The 16,109-nt window shown below is 52.0% G+C and overlaps 1 protein-coding gene across 1 annotated transcript; it reads right to left on the bottom strand.

Moving 5' to 3' along the window:
* Positions 1–10,267: 10,267 nt before the first annotated feature.
* MRTO4 (MRT4 homolog, ribosome maturation factor) lies at positions 10,268–16,040 on the bottom strand. Its single transcript, XM_029949753.1, has 8 exons — positions 15,933–16,040; positions 13,948–14,006; positions 12,728–12,831; positions 11,973–12,054; positions 11,727–11,794; positions 11,321–11,472; positions 10,851–10,927; positions 10,268–10,740 (listed from the first exon to the last, which is right to left on the bottom strand). The coding sequence occupies exons 1-8, from the start codon at positions 15,958–15,960 to the stop codon at positions 10,588–10,590; spliced, it is 723 nt and encodes a 240-aa protein (XP_029805613.1). The 5' UTR covers positions 15,961–16,040; the 3' UTR covers positions 10,268–10,587.
* Between the last annotated feature and the right edge of the window lie 69 nt (positions 16,041–16,109).

Below are 16,109 nucleotides of genomic sequence, written 5' to 3' on the forward strand. Positions count from 1 at the left end.
TAGTAGAACTTTTTTTTTTTTTACATTTTTTTTAACGCTTATTTATTTTTGAGAGAGACACACACAGAGAGTGAATGGGGGATGGTCAGAGTAGAGGGAGACATAGAATCAGAAGCAGGTTCCAGGCTCTGAGCTGTCAGCACAGAGCCCGACATGGGGCTCGAACCCATGAACTATGAGATCATGACCCAAGCTGAGGTCGAACGCTCAACTGACTGAGCCACGCAGGCGCACTCACAGAACATTTTTAATAGACTCTCGATTTCAGCACTGGCTTTACTCTCAGTGAAAACCTCTTGGCTTCTTGTCATCTGTTAGATACCCAGCCTCGCCCTGGGTCTCGTGCTGCTGGAGGTGTGGCACGGGCAGCCAGGGTCCCCATTTCCCTCCTCCAAGCAGGAGGCACCCAAAGCTGGAGAAGAAAATCCCAGGTCTGACGGCTGGGATTTGAGCCTTCCCAGTGCAGAAAAATCAGTTTAGCTCTGGGTGGGGAGGCAGAAGTCAACAGTGAGGGCTTGCTAATCGAGAAGCGAGGAAGGGGGCGTACTTGGAAATTCCAGACCAAACCACCAATCAGAAAGACTCTTTGTCCTAAGGAATGTCCCATTTGCCAGCTGGAGGGAGACCCCTTGCAGACAAAATTTTATTCTCTGCAAAAGCAGTCACCCTTTGTCTTCATCCACAATAAAATGGATGGTTCCCAGGCACCTGGGTGGCCAGTAGGTTAATCATCCGACTTCTTTTTTTTTTTATTTTTTAATGTTTATTTAGTTTTGTGAGAGAGAGAGAGAGAGAGAGAGAGAGAGAGCGCGCTTATGAGCACAAGCGGGGGAGGGGCAGAGAGAGAGGGAGACACAAAATCAAAAGCAGTCTCCAGGCTCTGAGCTGTCAGCACAGTGCTCAACATGGGGCTCAAACTCATGAACCGTGAGATAGTGACCTGAGCTGAAGTTGGACACTTAACCAACTGAGCCCCCCAGGCTCCCCAAGCATCTGACTTCAGCTCAGGTCATGTTCTCAGCAGTTTGTGAGTTGGAGCCCTTCATCAAGCTCCCTGCTGTCAGCACAGAGCCTGCTTCGAGTCCTCTTGTCCCTCCCACCCCCTGCTCCTCCCTCGTTCACAGTCTCTCTGTGTCTCTCAAAAGTAAATAAATATTAAAAGAAAATTGAGGGGCACCTGCAGTTAGGCCTTCAACTTTAGCTCAGGCCATGATCTCGTGGTTTGTGGGTCCGAGCCCTGTATTGGGCTCTGTCCTGACAGCTTAGATCCTGGAGCCTGCTTCTTCAGATTCTGTGTCCCCCGCTCTCTCTGCCCCTCCCCTGCTTGTGCTTGCTCACTCTCTCAAAAATAAATAAACATTAAAGAATTTTTTTATGTAATAATAATAAATAATTAAAATGGGTACCTCCCCCAAGCAAGGTGGTATTTCCGTTACTATTGCACAACAAACCATCATAAAATGGAGTTGCTTAAAATAACAAAATCCGACCAAAATAGATTAATCTAGAGATTCAATGCAATCTCTATGAAAAGTCCAGCTCGTTTTGTGGTTTTTTTTACAGAAATTCATAAACAGAGTCTGAGATTCATATGAAAATTCAAGAGACACAGATTAGCTAAAATAATCTTGAATGAGAAGACTTGTATTCTCCAATTCTTGATTTCAAAACTTACCACAAAGCTCTAGTAATAAAAACAATGGAGTATTGGTTTAAGGGTAGACATATAGATCAATGAAATGGAATTGAGGGCCCAGAAATAAACCTTTACATTTACTTGCAATTGATTTTATAGAAGCATGTCAGGACCATTCAAGAAGAAAGGAATTGTTTTCTTTTTTTTTTTTTTTAATGTTTTTAATTTATTTTTGAGAGAGAGAGACAGTGTGAGCAGGGGAGGGCCAGAGAGACAGAGGGAGACACAGAATCTAAAGCAGGTTCCAGGCGCTGAGCTAGCTGTCAGCACAGAGCCCGATGCAGGGCTCGAACCCACGAACCGTGAGATCATGAGCTGAGCCGAAGCCGGACAGTTAACCAACTGAGCCCCCAGGCATCCTGAAAGGAATTGTTTTCAGCAAGTGATGCTGGGACTACTGGATCTCCACATGGAAAGAAAGGAAGTTGATCCCCTTCCTCACGCCGTACACACACAGACACAAAGTGGACTTGAGGATTGTCAGCATAAATGTAAAAGTGAAAACTATAAAGTTCTTAACAACACAGGAGTAAATGTTCATGACCTTGGGTTAGGCAGTGGTTTTTTAGATGACACCAAAGCAACAGTAACAAAAGGCAATAAAAGACTTAGACATCATCAAAATTTAAGATGTGTGTGCTTCAAAGGAGACCATCAAGAAAGGAAAAAAAGCAACCTCCAGAATGGGAAAAAGATATGTGTAAATCACATATCCCACAAGGAGCTTGTGTCTAGAGGACGGGAAGAACTCTTACAGCTTGATAATAAAAGAAAACCCAATTTTAAAAAACAGGAAAAGGATCTGAATCCTCCTTTCACTGAAGAAGATGTGCACGTGGTCAGTAAGCACAGCATCATTACCCGTCAGAGAAAGCAGATCCCACTCTCTACCCGCCAGGTTGGCTATAGTAAAAGATGGACGGTAACAAGTGTTGACACGGATGTGGAGAAGCCAGAATCTCATCCACTGCTGGGAGGACTGTCAGATGGCGCAGCCACTCAGGAAAACCACCTGGGAGTTCCTCCAAAGACAACATCTAGAGTTACCATATGACCCAGCCATTCAGCCCCTTAGGTGTATACCCACAAGAAATGAAAATGAGTCCACACAAAAGTCTGTACATAGATATTCATAGCAGCCATAGCCAAAAAGTGGAAACAGCCTAAGTGCCCATCCGCCAGTGAAGGGATAAATAAAAAGTGGCCCATTCAGTGAAGAGCAACAAAATGGAAGGAAGTAACAAAACCCCTACAATGTGGATGAACTTTGAAAACCTGCTGAGTGGAAGAAGCCAGGCACAGAAGGCCTCCTGGTGTATGATTCGGTTTACGGTTTGCGGGAGATGTCTGGAGCAGGCAGATCAACTAGAGACAGAAAGTAGGCTAGTTGTTGCCAGGGGCCGGAAGGGGTGTTGGAGGAAACGGAGGGTGACTGCTAATGAGTTCAGGCTTCTCGTGGCGGGTGATGGAAGGCTCTAGCACTCTGATTCTTAAATAACTCCAAATACACTAAAAACCATTGACTTTTACCCTGGAATTGTGTAATACACAAATTCTGTCTCTAAGTGATGGGGGGGCCTCTTTATGTTTTCACTTTATTTATGTATAATCTCTAGACCCAACATGGGGCTGGAATTCACAACCCTGAGATCAGGAGTCACACCAGTGACTGAACCAGCCAGGCACCCCTGTTTTTGTTAAAAAAAATTTTTTTTTACATTACTTGTTTCTGAGAGACAGAGAGAGTGGGGAAGGGGCAGAGAGCGAGGGAAACAGAATCAGAAGCCAGCTTCTGGCTCTGAGGTAGAGGTCAGCACAGAGCCTGATGGGGGCCTCGAACCCATGTCTGAAGTCAGACACTTAACCGACTGAGCCACCCAGGTGCCCCTGTTTTTGTTTTTAGAAAGCAAGTCCTTTAGCATGAATCCACTGGTTGGGCAGGGCTCTGTGGGGAATGCTTGTCTGCTCCCCAGCGACTGAGAAGTGAACTTAAAGCTGGAGTTAGAATCTTCTGAAGGCTCATTTGCTCACATGTCTGCCGGTTGATGCTGATTGTCAGCTGGAATGCCAGTTTCTGTGGTCAGGTGGTACATTTCCATGTGACCCCTCCGTGTGGCCCAGGCTTTCCTCAAAGCGTGGCCACTGGCTTCTAAGGTTTACCCACGAGAACCAGGCAGAAGCCATAATGCCTTATATGTCCCAGCTTCGGAAATTCATAGAATCACTCTTGCCTCATGGGATGAGTGCCAACCTTAGTGGTAAACGAGGATACGAGAGCACAGGTGGTCATCTTTGGAAGATAACCTCTGCCACTCAGGGCAACGGTCCTGAGTGGTCGGGAAGATGAGCCTTTTGACTGGCCAGGAGACCTTCAGTCCTGAGTAACCCAATTAGGGATGCATTCTCCTCCAGGTTATGTTCTATCTACTAGAACCTTCTCAGTAGTGTGTCTCCTGCATGTTTCATGGCCATTTGAATTCAGCCATCTTACACCTAAAGAACTTTTTCAAAAGATGAACATTGGGGCGCCTGGCTGGCTCAGTCAGTTGCGCAATTGACTTCAGCTCAGGTCATGATCTCGTGGTCTGTGAGTTCGAGCCCTGTGTGGGGCTCTGTGCTGACAGCTGGGAGCCTGAAGCCTGCTTCTGATTCTGTCTCTCCCTCTCTCCCTCTCTCTCTGCCCCTCCCCCTCTTGTTCCCTTTCTCTCTCTCTCTCTCTCTCTCTCTCAAGACAATCCCAAACAGGCTCCACACTCTGCAATGAGCTAGATGTGGGGCTTGATCTCACAACTGTGAGATCTTGACCTGAGCCAAAATCCAGAGCCAGAGGCTTAACCTACTGGGCCACGCAGGTGCCCATAAAGATTTTATTTTTAAGGAATCTCTGCACCCAATGTGGGGCTTGAACTTACAACCCCAAGATCGAGAGTTGCATGCTCTACCAACTGAGCCAGCCAGATGCACAGTGTCAGGGACCTGGGGGGGCCAGAACTAATGATCTAACATTCATGTCCCTGGAGGGAAAGGAGAGGAGAACCAGGGAAGGCTGAAAAAGCAGCTGAAGAAATAATGGCTGAAAACTTCCATACTTGACAAAAAAATATAACTCCCTACATCCAATTAGTGAAATGAACTCAAAACAAGATAAACAGGGGCACCTGTGTGGCTCAGTCAGTCAAGCGTCTGACTTCAGCTTAGGTCATGATCTCACTATTCATGGGTTCAAGCCCCATGTCGAGTTCTGTGCTGACAGCTAACTCAGAACCTAGAGCCTGCTTCAGATTTTGTGTGTGTGTCTCTCTCTGACTCTCCCCTGCTCGTGCTGTCTCTCTTATTTCTCAAAAATAAATAAAAAACATTAAAAAAAACAAAAAATAAGATAAACACCCCAAAATTCATGCCTTTGCATCTAAATCTAAAATTGCCTTAAAAATTAAAAGTTAAATTTAAAAATGAACACCTGTACTTTACTTCTCATTTAAAAGTACTCGGAAATATTATATATGTTGCTTTTATAGTCCTAAGACTTGTATTTAGATGTACACAACATAATCTCAGACTTAAAAACTCTACCTTCATTGATTCAGGCAAAGATCATCAGTGGATGACACCATAAGAACAAAGAGTGATAGGGAACTTTACATGGAGGGAGTGGGCTGACATCACATGAACCCACTGCTTCATCTCCACGTCACTAGGAGGGAGTCAACCATGCTGTTTGTGCCTCCCTGATGTGGTGCATCAGGAAGTACACAGCACACAAGGGACTATTCTTTTAAGACAAAAAGAAACCCAACTAGAATGTGATCTAGCCGTTAGCATCAACTTCCACTGGGCAAGAACTATGAGGGGATAGAGGAACAAGTTGAATGACACCATGACTATGCAAACCGAATGTGGGACATATTACAGCCTGACAGATGGGACCCTCTATCAAGCAAATACATGAAACAGGGTGCAGGGGAGGCTGAGATGGCTGAAGTTTAAAATAGACTTCAGAAATACTGTGCCAGTGCCACGTGTAACTCATGTTTAGATCCTAACTCAAGCCAACTGCAATACATACATTTTAAAAAACAGGGAGGGGTGTCTGGGTGGCTCAGTGGGTTAAGCATCCCACTCTTGGTGTCGGCTCAGGTCACAATCTCGAGGTTCGTGAGTTTGAGCCCCGTGTCAGGCTCTGCATTGCCAGTACGGAGCCTGCTTGGTTTTCTCTCCCCTGCTTATGCTCTGTCTCTCTCAAAATAAATAAATACACACACATATAAATAATAAAAACAATCCAGATGGCACCTGGGTGGCTCAGTCGGTTAAGTGTCTGACTTGGGCTCAGGTCATAATCTCACTGCTTGTGAGTTCAATCCCCACATTGGGCTCTGTGCCGACAGCTCAGAGCCTGGAGCCTGCTTTGGATTCTGTGTCTCCCTTTCTGTCTGCTCTTACCCCACTCATGCTCTGTCTCTCAAAAATAAGCAAACATAAAAAAATTAAAAACACCAATGTATATAGGCTTTTGTGTGAACACAGGCTTTGGGGGAGTCATATGGTAAACTTAACGTTTAATTTTATAAAAAAGCAATGATCTTTTTAAAAGGTTAAATAAACGGAAGTGTTTTGTATTTACGCACGTTGACCACTTGAGCAACCCTCATTTTGTGTGTGTGTAAATTCGAAATTCGAATTTCCTTCCGTCTACAAATCCTAACAGAGTGAAAGCCTGCTGTGAATGCTCTGCACCTCTGCTTGTCTGAACAGAGCCTTTGTGTTGCCTTTATGTTGGAAAGGTCTTTTCGCTTGGATACATTAACCGACGCTGGCTGGCTCTGCTTGTCACTCCACAGGGCTGGAGACTTGGCCAAGTCCGGCCCGGAGGACCGGCCTCTGGGACCCCACGGCGGCGACAGCGGGACAGCCCGGAGGGCCACACCCCCTAGCCAAGGCCTCACATTGGGACCTTTAGCGCGTCGGAAAACCCCCTCCAGGGCGACGCCGGAACCCCAGGACAGTTCAGGGCGAGGGCGAGGGAGGTGGGGAGACCTGGGAGCGAGGCAGGAGTGTCAGTCGCTGGCCTTCGGGTTCGCTCGAAACCCTCGGGCCTCGCTCACCCCTCCGCACCTGCGGCCGACACCCGCCTCGCGAGCCGACCCAGCGCACGCCGTCCCCAAGGCCCTGCCCCCTTCAACGCGGGTGGGCGGGGCCCGAGGCGCCTCCTTAAAGCGACGCCCGGCTTGCAGAACTCCCGCGGCCAGCCGACCGCAGCGCTCCACGCCCGGGCGCCAGAGTGGCCCGCCGTCGCCACGTCCCGGCCGCTGTCGCCGCTGCGTGCCGCCTCGGGGACCCCGGCCCGGCCTGCCACAGTGCTGGACACCTTGGAGATGGGGCGCCGCGGCCGTGCGCGCCTTCCTGGAGCGCGGCCACACGGAGCTGGACACGGCCTTCACGTACAGCGACGGCCAGTCCGAGAGCATCCCGGGCGGCCTGGGCCTCGGGCTGGGCGGCGGCGACTGCAGAGGGAACTTCTGCCTCCGCTGCACCGTGCGACGCCCAGCCGGCCCCAGCCGCGTCCCAGCCGCCGACTTCCCCGCAGCCCCGTGAACGTCTAGCTCTAGACAGCTGGACAGTGCTTTGTCCTGACTTTCTTCCTTTCCTCTTCTCCCTTCGAAGAAGATCGTCCAGGACCCTCCCTACAGCAGTGTCCCACCCAGGTCCAGTCTGGGACGACTTGGTTAGCTCTTCTAGGGGGCGCTGAAATGGTTGGAATCTGGCGCTGCGCAGCGCCTGCCCCCCTCAGGTGCCGTGTGGGCCTTCCCTGCCCATACTGTTCTGGCATTCCCCTGGCACAGCCCTGGATCAGACCTTGGAACGGGTGGGAGATCTGCATCCTCCTTGCTCTGGGCCTCGACTTTGTTCCGTGGAGCTCTGGGTCCATGTTCAACGGACAGTGCCTCCCTCTTCACTAGATTGGCAGTGCTCGGTGGGTGGGATGGGAGAGGGGAGGTGGTAGGGCATCTAACTGCCCTCCGGGGTAACCTCTGAAATCACAGAAGGGACATTGATAACTAACCTAGTCCAAGGCAATGAGATTTGGCAATGCCAAGGGTGTTGGCGCAGGCGGATGAAGCTAAGCAGGTTTGTGTATGGGCAGGGCATTCTCAGTCTGATGCCATGTGAAAAGCCTCAGGCAGTAACCGGTGGGTACCCAGCGGGGGTTCAGCAGTACCAGCTCTCACTATCAGTAGTAGTGATAGTGCTGTTGGCACACCATACTGTCTCACTCAGGCTCTTCTCTCTCCTCTGGTAGAGCCTTGCCTGGTTTCTCTTGTGATTCACAGCATGCCAGGTCTGGAACAGTATGCCTGCGTCTCAGTGCTCACCCTTTCTAGATCACCTGGCTGCCTCTCTGACCACTCTGGTCTTGTTTCTGAAGGTTTTTTTTTCCCTCCAAGCCCTCCTCTTCCTTCCCGGTCAGGGCTAGCTGTGCCAAGGTCCTCAGATCCGAAGTTTAATTCACTTGAAGAACCGGTAGGAGCAGAGGGTGAGGAGATGGGGGGAATGAACAGTTCCAAGTGAGCCGTCCTCTGTCCTGCTCTTAAGTCTCGAGGTGGGTGACTGCTGTCTGGCCTGCTGAGGTGACTTGCCAAGCCCCAAATGTGCAGAGAGGGCCCTCCTCCCACTCATCAGCCCAGCCCTAGGATCCTTAATGGGGGCCACAGAGAAGATATTTAATGAACCCAGTCCTGACTCAACACAGATGGCACTGGGCTCTTCTCACTGGGCTGTCTCTGATGGGCTCCTGCATTTCCTTTCTGGGGGCCCATCTGCAGCCTCTTGCCCCTTTCCTGATTTTCTGCTGGGGTCCCCTTGCGGGCCCCCCTGGTTCCAGACCTGCCCGAGACTCTTCATTCGTGCTTTGTTCAGATTCATCTTCCAAAACTGCAAGACTGACCCCTTAGCTCCCCAGCTGGAAGGTGTACCCAGGAGGGTGGGGGCACCAGGGGAGTCCCAGAGCAGAGCTGGGGGCAGACCCCACTCCTGTCTCCCCTTTCTTGAGTCCTGGGCCGTGGCACACTCTGATTGAGGCCTGTTCTCCACAGGGCAAGCTTGTGGAGCTTGGCCTCTCCAACTATGCCGCCTGGGAGGTGGCTGAGATCTGTACCCTCTGCAGGAGCAACGGCTGGACCCTGCCCACCGTGTACCAGGTGAGGGCCGGGGCTGCTGCTGATCGCGGGTTTGATGGGTTCTAAGGTTATTCCTTTTCTTCTGCTAGTTCTCCATGCTAATCCTTTTTTTAAGGGCCACATCACGCATTCTAGGGGCCCTAGAAGCGTTGATTATCCCAACTGTACTCGTGGGGAAACCATTTCAGAGGCCCCACGGCTACATGAGCACAGACTGGACTCCGAAAATCAGTTTTTAGCCATTAGTGTTTGTTCCGTCCCACCAGCTCACCCACTCTGTGCTTGGCAGGGTCCCCCCTCTGCTGTCCCATGTGTCCCTAACGCCTTCCTCTGGCTTGAGCATTATCTACTGAGGGCTGCCCTTTCTAGAGCTGGTGCCAGCCCTGAAGTGAATACTTCACCAAATTTTCATTCCTACAGCGCCCTGCACAGAAGTCTGAAGCTTGGGGAGGCCAAGTACTAGCCCAGGTTTCCCGAGTTGCTGAGTAGCCCAGGGGAGCTTTTGAGACGTAAATAGCTTCTGGACTAATGTAGGATGTGGGCAGATATCAGATGCCCTCTCGGCAGGGGTGGGGCAGGGCCGGGAGGCAGAGTGTGTGGCTGGTCACTGTGGTGCATTAATGGTTCACTCAGGGCCGTCTCCTCTTGCAGGTGCTCACTGGGACGGGGACGCAGCCATCCCAGGCGTGTCCAGCCTGGAGCAGCTGACATAGAACTTGGCAGTGACTGAGGAAGGGCCCCTGGAGCCTGGCACCTGGTCACCCGACGACTTCTGCTTGAGCTGGCAGAGGGCCTCCTCTTTCACGCTCACCCTGGGCCGTAAGTGGCTCTCACGAGCCTGTTTTTTCTCCACAGTCCCTGCAACGCTCCCTGGCTGCCCTCACATGAAAGGGTGGGGGCTGTGGCCACTTGGCCATTTCCTGCCCAGACAAAGCGGGCACTAGACCTGGCTGCCCAGCCTGGGAGCGAACCTGGTGAATGTTTCCTCTGCTGCCCGCAGCCTGGTTCCCGTCCTTCCCGAGAGCTGTGGGGGAGGGGCAGGAGCACGGATGACACTTCCCAGCCTACCGTCCTGAACCCAGCGGGACCTCTGGACACCACGGCTGGAGGTGGCGCTCAGGAGGCTACACACATTAACAAGCCCGCACACCCCGAAGCTTTCCTGTCGCTCAGAGATCCTTCGTGGGGCACTCACGACAAAGAACTTAGGTAGAAACTGAGCAGTGGAGTCACTACCAAGGAGAAAAGGTCCGGGTGTGCTACGGGGCAGTTTTAATACCTGCTCTGGGGTTCAGCCGTGGCCTTACTCTTGTCTTAGTGAAAGTGTCCTGCCTCGTCTGCAAGACTCCCGGCCCCGGTTTGGGAGGAGGCAGAGAAAGGAAGGAGCAGGAAGGGCGGCCGGGACTCCGGGATTCATTGGCAAACCCCGTTTCCGGGAGGGGACACAAGGGCCGGGGGAGAGAAGGGCGGCTCTCCCACCCCAGCCGTCAGGCTCCCGTGCTGGATGCTGGCTCGTGGCAAACAAAAGACTTCTCGGGAACACAAACGAGAGCCCGAAGCCAAGGCCTTTTTTCTAGGAGAAGTCCTCTTTGCTGTCCACGGGGCGCCGTCCCGCAGACAGTTTTACTCCACAGAAAAGCAGTCCGTCCCCTCGCCCTCCCTGTTGTTCCCCAGCGGGGTGGCGGTCCCACGGGTCCTGGCCCCAAGCGTCTGTTAGTCGTCGTCGTTGTCACCCTCTGATTCTTCCGCTGACTCGGACGCGCTCTCAGGCAAGTCCTCTCCCATCTGCTGGAACCTTCCGGACTGTGCATCCCACATGTACTTGATGGTGACCTTGAATTCAGCCATCTCATACCCGAAAAGCTTCTGCAAGAGATGCGTAAAGGGAACCAATGGTCAGGAGGAGCACGTGTGGCACGAAGTGGCCGAGGTCCCTTGTGCTACCGCCCACAGGCTACAGCCGGGGTCGGACTCACCAGCACGCGGGCCTGCTCTGGGGTCAGCACGTCGCCCTCCTTGCACACCTCGTAGTCAGACAGCAGGGTCACCACACCTACAGAGAAGGGGACCCCACACAGTGACTTCTGCACAGAGGCCTGTGCACAGCTCTCTGCCCACTGCCCAGAGCCAGGAGGGGGCTGACTGGCACCCCCGGCCCCACCCCCACCACACTCAGGCTAAATCAGCAAGGGCTTGGTGGCCCAGGAGGGGCCATAGGGAGATGAAGCCTCCCTAGTGTCCTTTAGCTGCTGAATTCTGGCTGCAAATTACTGTCACTCGTGTCCTGACCAAGAGGTGATCACTCAGTCCCACTTTCACAGGAGAAAACGGAGGCCGACAGAAATACCCTGTTGGCCACAGGGCCAGAGGGGCGTCTGTCGAGTTTGGAAGCTTGTGTCGCCGGCAGCTAAGCTGTGGCCTTTCCGCTCCAGGGACTAACCCGTACCTCTCTTGAGGGCAGTGGGCAGGCCCAGCTGCCTCAGCTGTGGCTCCATGGAGTGGGGGAACTGCTCCAGGGGTCCCGGGTCCAGGGTCACGGTGAAAGTTGCTTTGTTTCCAGCTCGAGCAAAGTCCATTTCTGTGTATTTCGTAAACCACCTTTGGGAAAGACAAGTAGTAGGAGGGGGGGCTCCTGACTGGCCCACCCGGCCCACATGAAACCAGGGCCCCCTGGCCTCTTCTCCCCGCACCCCCACCTCCCCTGCTGCTGACCAGCAGTCAGCTTGGAGCCCAGTGCTGCAGAGAAGGCAGGCCCAGGAGCAGTGTTCCGGGAACCGGTTTTGACTCGATGCCTCCATGCTGTACGAAGTACCTGGATTGTTCCTTCCCTGCTGCTCCTCAGTAACACTTACTCATTCACTTCCTCTTTGGTGCGGTTGGTGAACAGGAGCCCGACCTCTCCCCTCAACTTCTTGCTGACCTACAGAACAAAAGCGGGGTCGGCCCAGTCCTGTTACATGCCTGGCAAAATCCGGAGATGTTTTTGGTTGTCAGAGCTGGGGGGGCAGGGGCGCTAGTCTGAGTCTGGGGGTTAAAGGACAACTGAGCTGTAAGGCAGGCCTTGCTCTCACGGATCCCCCCAATGGCCAGAAACTCACCTGATGCAGGTTGTCTTTGTACTCGTCAGCTGGGCTTCGACCCAAGGCCACCATCATCACTTTGTTTTTGCCAAAGAACATCCTAGGGCGTAAAAGAGGGGTCTGTGAAGGGTGCGCCCTGCCCGCCCTCCTCCAGTTAGGTGCAAGCCAGCTCTAGTCCTGTGGAGCCCGAGTGCAGGCCCAGACTGTTCGGCAGGAGGTGTGGCCAGAGGCTCCTGCTTCTTCCACGCCGCCCTGCCTGCTCTGTCCACAGCCAAACATCCCGTTCAGGAGCTTCCTGCCTAAAGACCTCAATATTCACAATATTTTGCCTACCAGCCTGTGGGTGTTACGTGACCCTCTACGTGCCCCGATCTGGAGACGTGGACGAGGCGCAGTCAATGGTCTGAGCTACACACCAGGACTCACTCGTATCATCCCAGACCCACCCCAAGGACAGGCATCTGCCACATGGCTCTCAGGTCACTGTGTCATCTCGGAGAACACCCTGATATTGTAAAACTGACGGGACAGTCCTAAAAGGACCAGATCCTATCTCCTGAGGGCTCATTACTCAACATTCCCTGAGCAACCACCAAATCCTGCCCCGGAGAAGCTCATCCCAAGGCCAGTTTTAACGGTTACAAGTGCCTCCGGAGGGTGTGGCATTCTGTCCCTATGAAGGTGGTATCAGGGTGGCCCAGGCACTGCGCTGTGCTGAGAGCACCCCGGCTTTTTCTCTACTCAGAAAGGCCCCTGTCCCGCCGCCTGCTCACCGGCTGTGTTTCCAGGCGTTCCGGATGTCCTTCAGCTTGCTGTTCCGCATGTTGGCCACGGAGAAGATGAAAAGGTACTTGTATGTGTCCACACATTTCCGAAGCTGTGGGACAATTCACGGGGTTCTGGAGTTCAAGGGGCAGCACGGGTTGGGCCTCAGATGGGAAAAAAATCTGCTCTAGATCCCTAATAGCCATGTAAGTTTAGAGCTGGGGGCCTCTAATCCGGTCTTTTCTTCCTGACTTCCATTACTGAAGCCAAGATCATGGACTACAGGGGCTCCCCTGAGGCAAAGCAGGTGTGATCTTAAAGCTCAGGGGAAGCTAAGCCCTGGGTCAATGTCCCCTGGTCTCCCTAGGTTCCTGACTGATCTGTGGCTGGGAGTGGAATGGATCGCTCTGCTTTGCCCATTAACTGACAACCCAGAAACCCTTAGTTGTACTTGGAGGGCTCCTGCGAACCGGAAATCTGTAAAGCCTTGTTATTTACTCAGAAGAAGTGGCTCATCGGCCCTGCTCTGCCCACGGTGCTGGCTGCAGCCATGATATGACAAGGAACCACTGTGCCGGAGGAGACTCTATGTCCACCCCACCTGCAGCCTTGAAGGGGTGTAGACAGGGGGCGGGTGCACTTACAACTAGTAACCCCAGGGTTTTTTTTTTTTTTTTTTTTTTTTTTTTTTGAGAGAAAGAGAGGCAGGCAGGCAAGGCTCACCTGAAGTGAGACTCAAACTCACAAACTGTGAGATCATGACCTAAGCCACCCCAACTCCTGCCTTTTAAAAGTAAGCTGTACACCTGACATGAGACTTGAACTCATGACTTGAGGTAAAGAGTCACATGTTCTACCAACTGAGCCAGCCAGGTGCCCTGGGACTCCACAGCTTTTTGACACCGGGCAGGCTACCAAATCTAAGTTTTTGTTACCAAGATGCAAAAAAGTGGTAACTGTTCACAGATATGTTGTAAGGACGAAGCGGAACGGCACATGTGAGGTACTTAGCGGGGTGCCAGGCAGAGTCAGAGCTCCATCAGTGCCGGAAATCATTCCTGCGGGGGTTTTATTGGTGCTGCTGCCAGAGGAAAAAGGGCTGAATCAGCACTTTATGGTGATGGTGTGTGTTTGTGTGTGTGTTTTTAAAAAAACAATATTTCCCTGACAACCCTCTAGGCACCTTTATAAACCAAAGTCTGGAACAATGAAAAGAACGAGCTCTTACCTCTTCTATCAGGTTCTGTTTCAGTTCTAAGCCTTTCTTGGTGGTTTTGGTTAAGGAAACTAATATAAAGAAGAAAAAGATGGATGATGAGACATGAATCCAGAAACTTTGCAGGCTCATTTCCTTCTTCCCTTTGGTAGCTCAGCAGGACCAAGCCATTGTGAGGAAAGGCACCAGGGTTTTGTATTCCCAGGGTCCCCAGAGTGCTTACTCTCTAGTGTTCCTGAGCCCGGAGATCCCTTGACATACTTCCTATTATTTAGACTAATCTAATAGTCTAGATTAGACTATCTAGACTAATCAGGTGTTCCCGTGCTCCTCTTAGGCTAACCTAAAAATCTGTACGCTTGTTCCTGTTCTTGGACTGCTTTCAGAGGCTGACCTGGCTTGCCAGGACCCTATCTGATCCCCCCAACCCCCTCCTCAAAGGTGCATAGAGAAAACCTTTGGTGCCTTAAGCTGTGGAATGATGAATCTGGGGACTCTGTCTCCTCTGCTACACCTTGTTCTATAATTTGGACTCGTGGATGCAGCAATGCCTCTTTGCAGAGGGCAAGCACCTCAATCAAGAGCTGGAGCCCAATTACCTCTTATCCAGAAGGGTTTGGCATTTGCCGTATCTCACCAGGGCTCCCTCTACCAAACCCAGTCATTCCACAAACACTTAACAGAGCATCAAATGCAAGGCCGTGAGTGTCCCCAGTAAGGGCCCACTTCTTCAGCCTGTCTGGCACTCACAAGGCATATACATGGAAAGGTAATCATGCCAGTCAGGGCAAGTGCAGCACAGGAGGGCAAACGAAATGCCACTGTCCATTTCCCACCATGTTCACTGCCACAACCGTGGACCAAGCCAGCGTTACCCTCTCTTGGATTACTGCTGGTCTCGTTCCTTCCAGCCTTGCCCTCTAGCCTCACTTTCCCCCAGTCTATTCTCAACAAGGAAATTAGGGTGATCTTTTAAAAGTTAAACCCTGTCATCCCTCTGCTCAAGCTCCCGGGTGGCTACCCATTTCACCTGGGTGTGAAAGTCAACTCCTCGCAAAGGCGTACTAAGTCCTGCCTTCTTTGCCCACTTCCCTCCCCTTCTCTGCTTACTCTGCTCCAGCCACATTGGCCCATTTTCTTCCCTTCCCAACACAGTCCCTCTACACTTTATTTTCCTCTCCTTGGAATACCATTCTTCCAGGTAACTCCATGGATTGCTCACTTCCTTTCTTTCCTAGGTTTCTGCTCACTTATCAGCTCCTCAGAGATCTCGCTCTGGTTGCACTATCCGAAATATCACCTCTTAATCTCACTTTTAGTCCATGAGACTCATCAGAATCTGACCTTACTCTATTTTTGGTGTTTTGGGAGGATAATATTTCTAGTGACTAAACGTTAAACTCAATGAGAGCTCTAGGCCGTCCTGCTGTAACTGCTGTATCCTCCAATGCCTAGAGTGCCAGGTTTCTAAGTATTTGTTCAGCGACTGTGCTAGAGAGTCTGTGTGGGAGAGACACTATCACAGTAAAAGTCGTCAGGAATGGTCTTTTAAGAAGTGCCTTACGAACCGACAACTGAAACAGACCCAGTCACGTGAAGATCGAAGCTTAAGCCTGCCAGGCAGAAGCAACAAATGGAAAGGCCAGTTTGGGATAAAACCTGTCGTAATGGAACGGCGGCCAGAGTGGCGGGAGCGCAGAGAGCTAAGGGAGATGCGCTACGGTAGGAAAGGTGGGCCAAAACGGAATCGGGTGCTCAGAAGCTGTTTCCCGGCCCAGTAAGCCTTGAAAAGGCACCCGAGGCCCGGCAGGACAGTCTCCGCTCCCCTGACCCGACCAGGCTCGGGACCCCTCGGCGAAGCCCTTCTCGCAGTTCGCAGCGAGTCCGCGGCGCTCCTCGTGGAGGCTCTGGAGTCCCACTCGGGGCCGCTAAAGCCCCCACCGCAGCTGGCAGCCAGCCGGCGGTGCTCCCCCCGGATCCCAGGATCCCCCACTCACCTTTCTTGTCGCGCTTGGATTTGGGCATCGCGCTGCAGGCACATGTGTCGGAAGGCGGTGCTGCCTCTTAGGACCCCGGTGGCGCGGCGTCTTCTGGGACGGCCTTCTGAGGCTGCCCTCGCTTGTGCCTGACCCAATCTGCGTCACAGCCCGCCTCTTCCCGCCCGGCTTTCTCTA

This window comes from Suricata suricatta, chromosome 8 (genome assembly GCF_006229205.1).
Source record: "Suricata suricatta isolate VVHF042 chromosome 8, meerkat_22Aug2017_6uvM2_HiC, whole genome shotgun sequence".
In the NCBI taxonomy this organism is placed as follows: Eukaryota; Metazoa; Chordata; class Mammalia; order Carnivora; family Herpestidae; genus Suricata; species Suricata suricatta.

Excerpts from the sequence above, each read along its gene's own strand:
- MRTO4 (XM_029949753.1), bottom strand. The coding sequence starts at position 15,960 with ATGCCCAAATCCAAGCGCGACAAGAAAG. Across the intron at positions 12,055-12,727 it reads AACGCCTGGAAACACAGCCG|GATGTTCTTTGGCAAAAACA; the intron begins GTGAGCAGGCGG and ends TTTACGCCCTAG. Across the intron at positions 10,741-10,850 it reads CAGAGCAGGCCCGCGTGCTG|AAGCTTTTCGGGTATGAGAT; the intron begins GTGAGTCCGACC and ends CATCTCTTGCAG.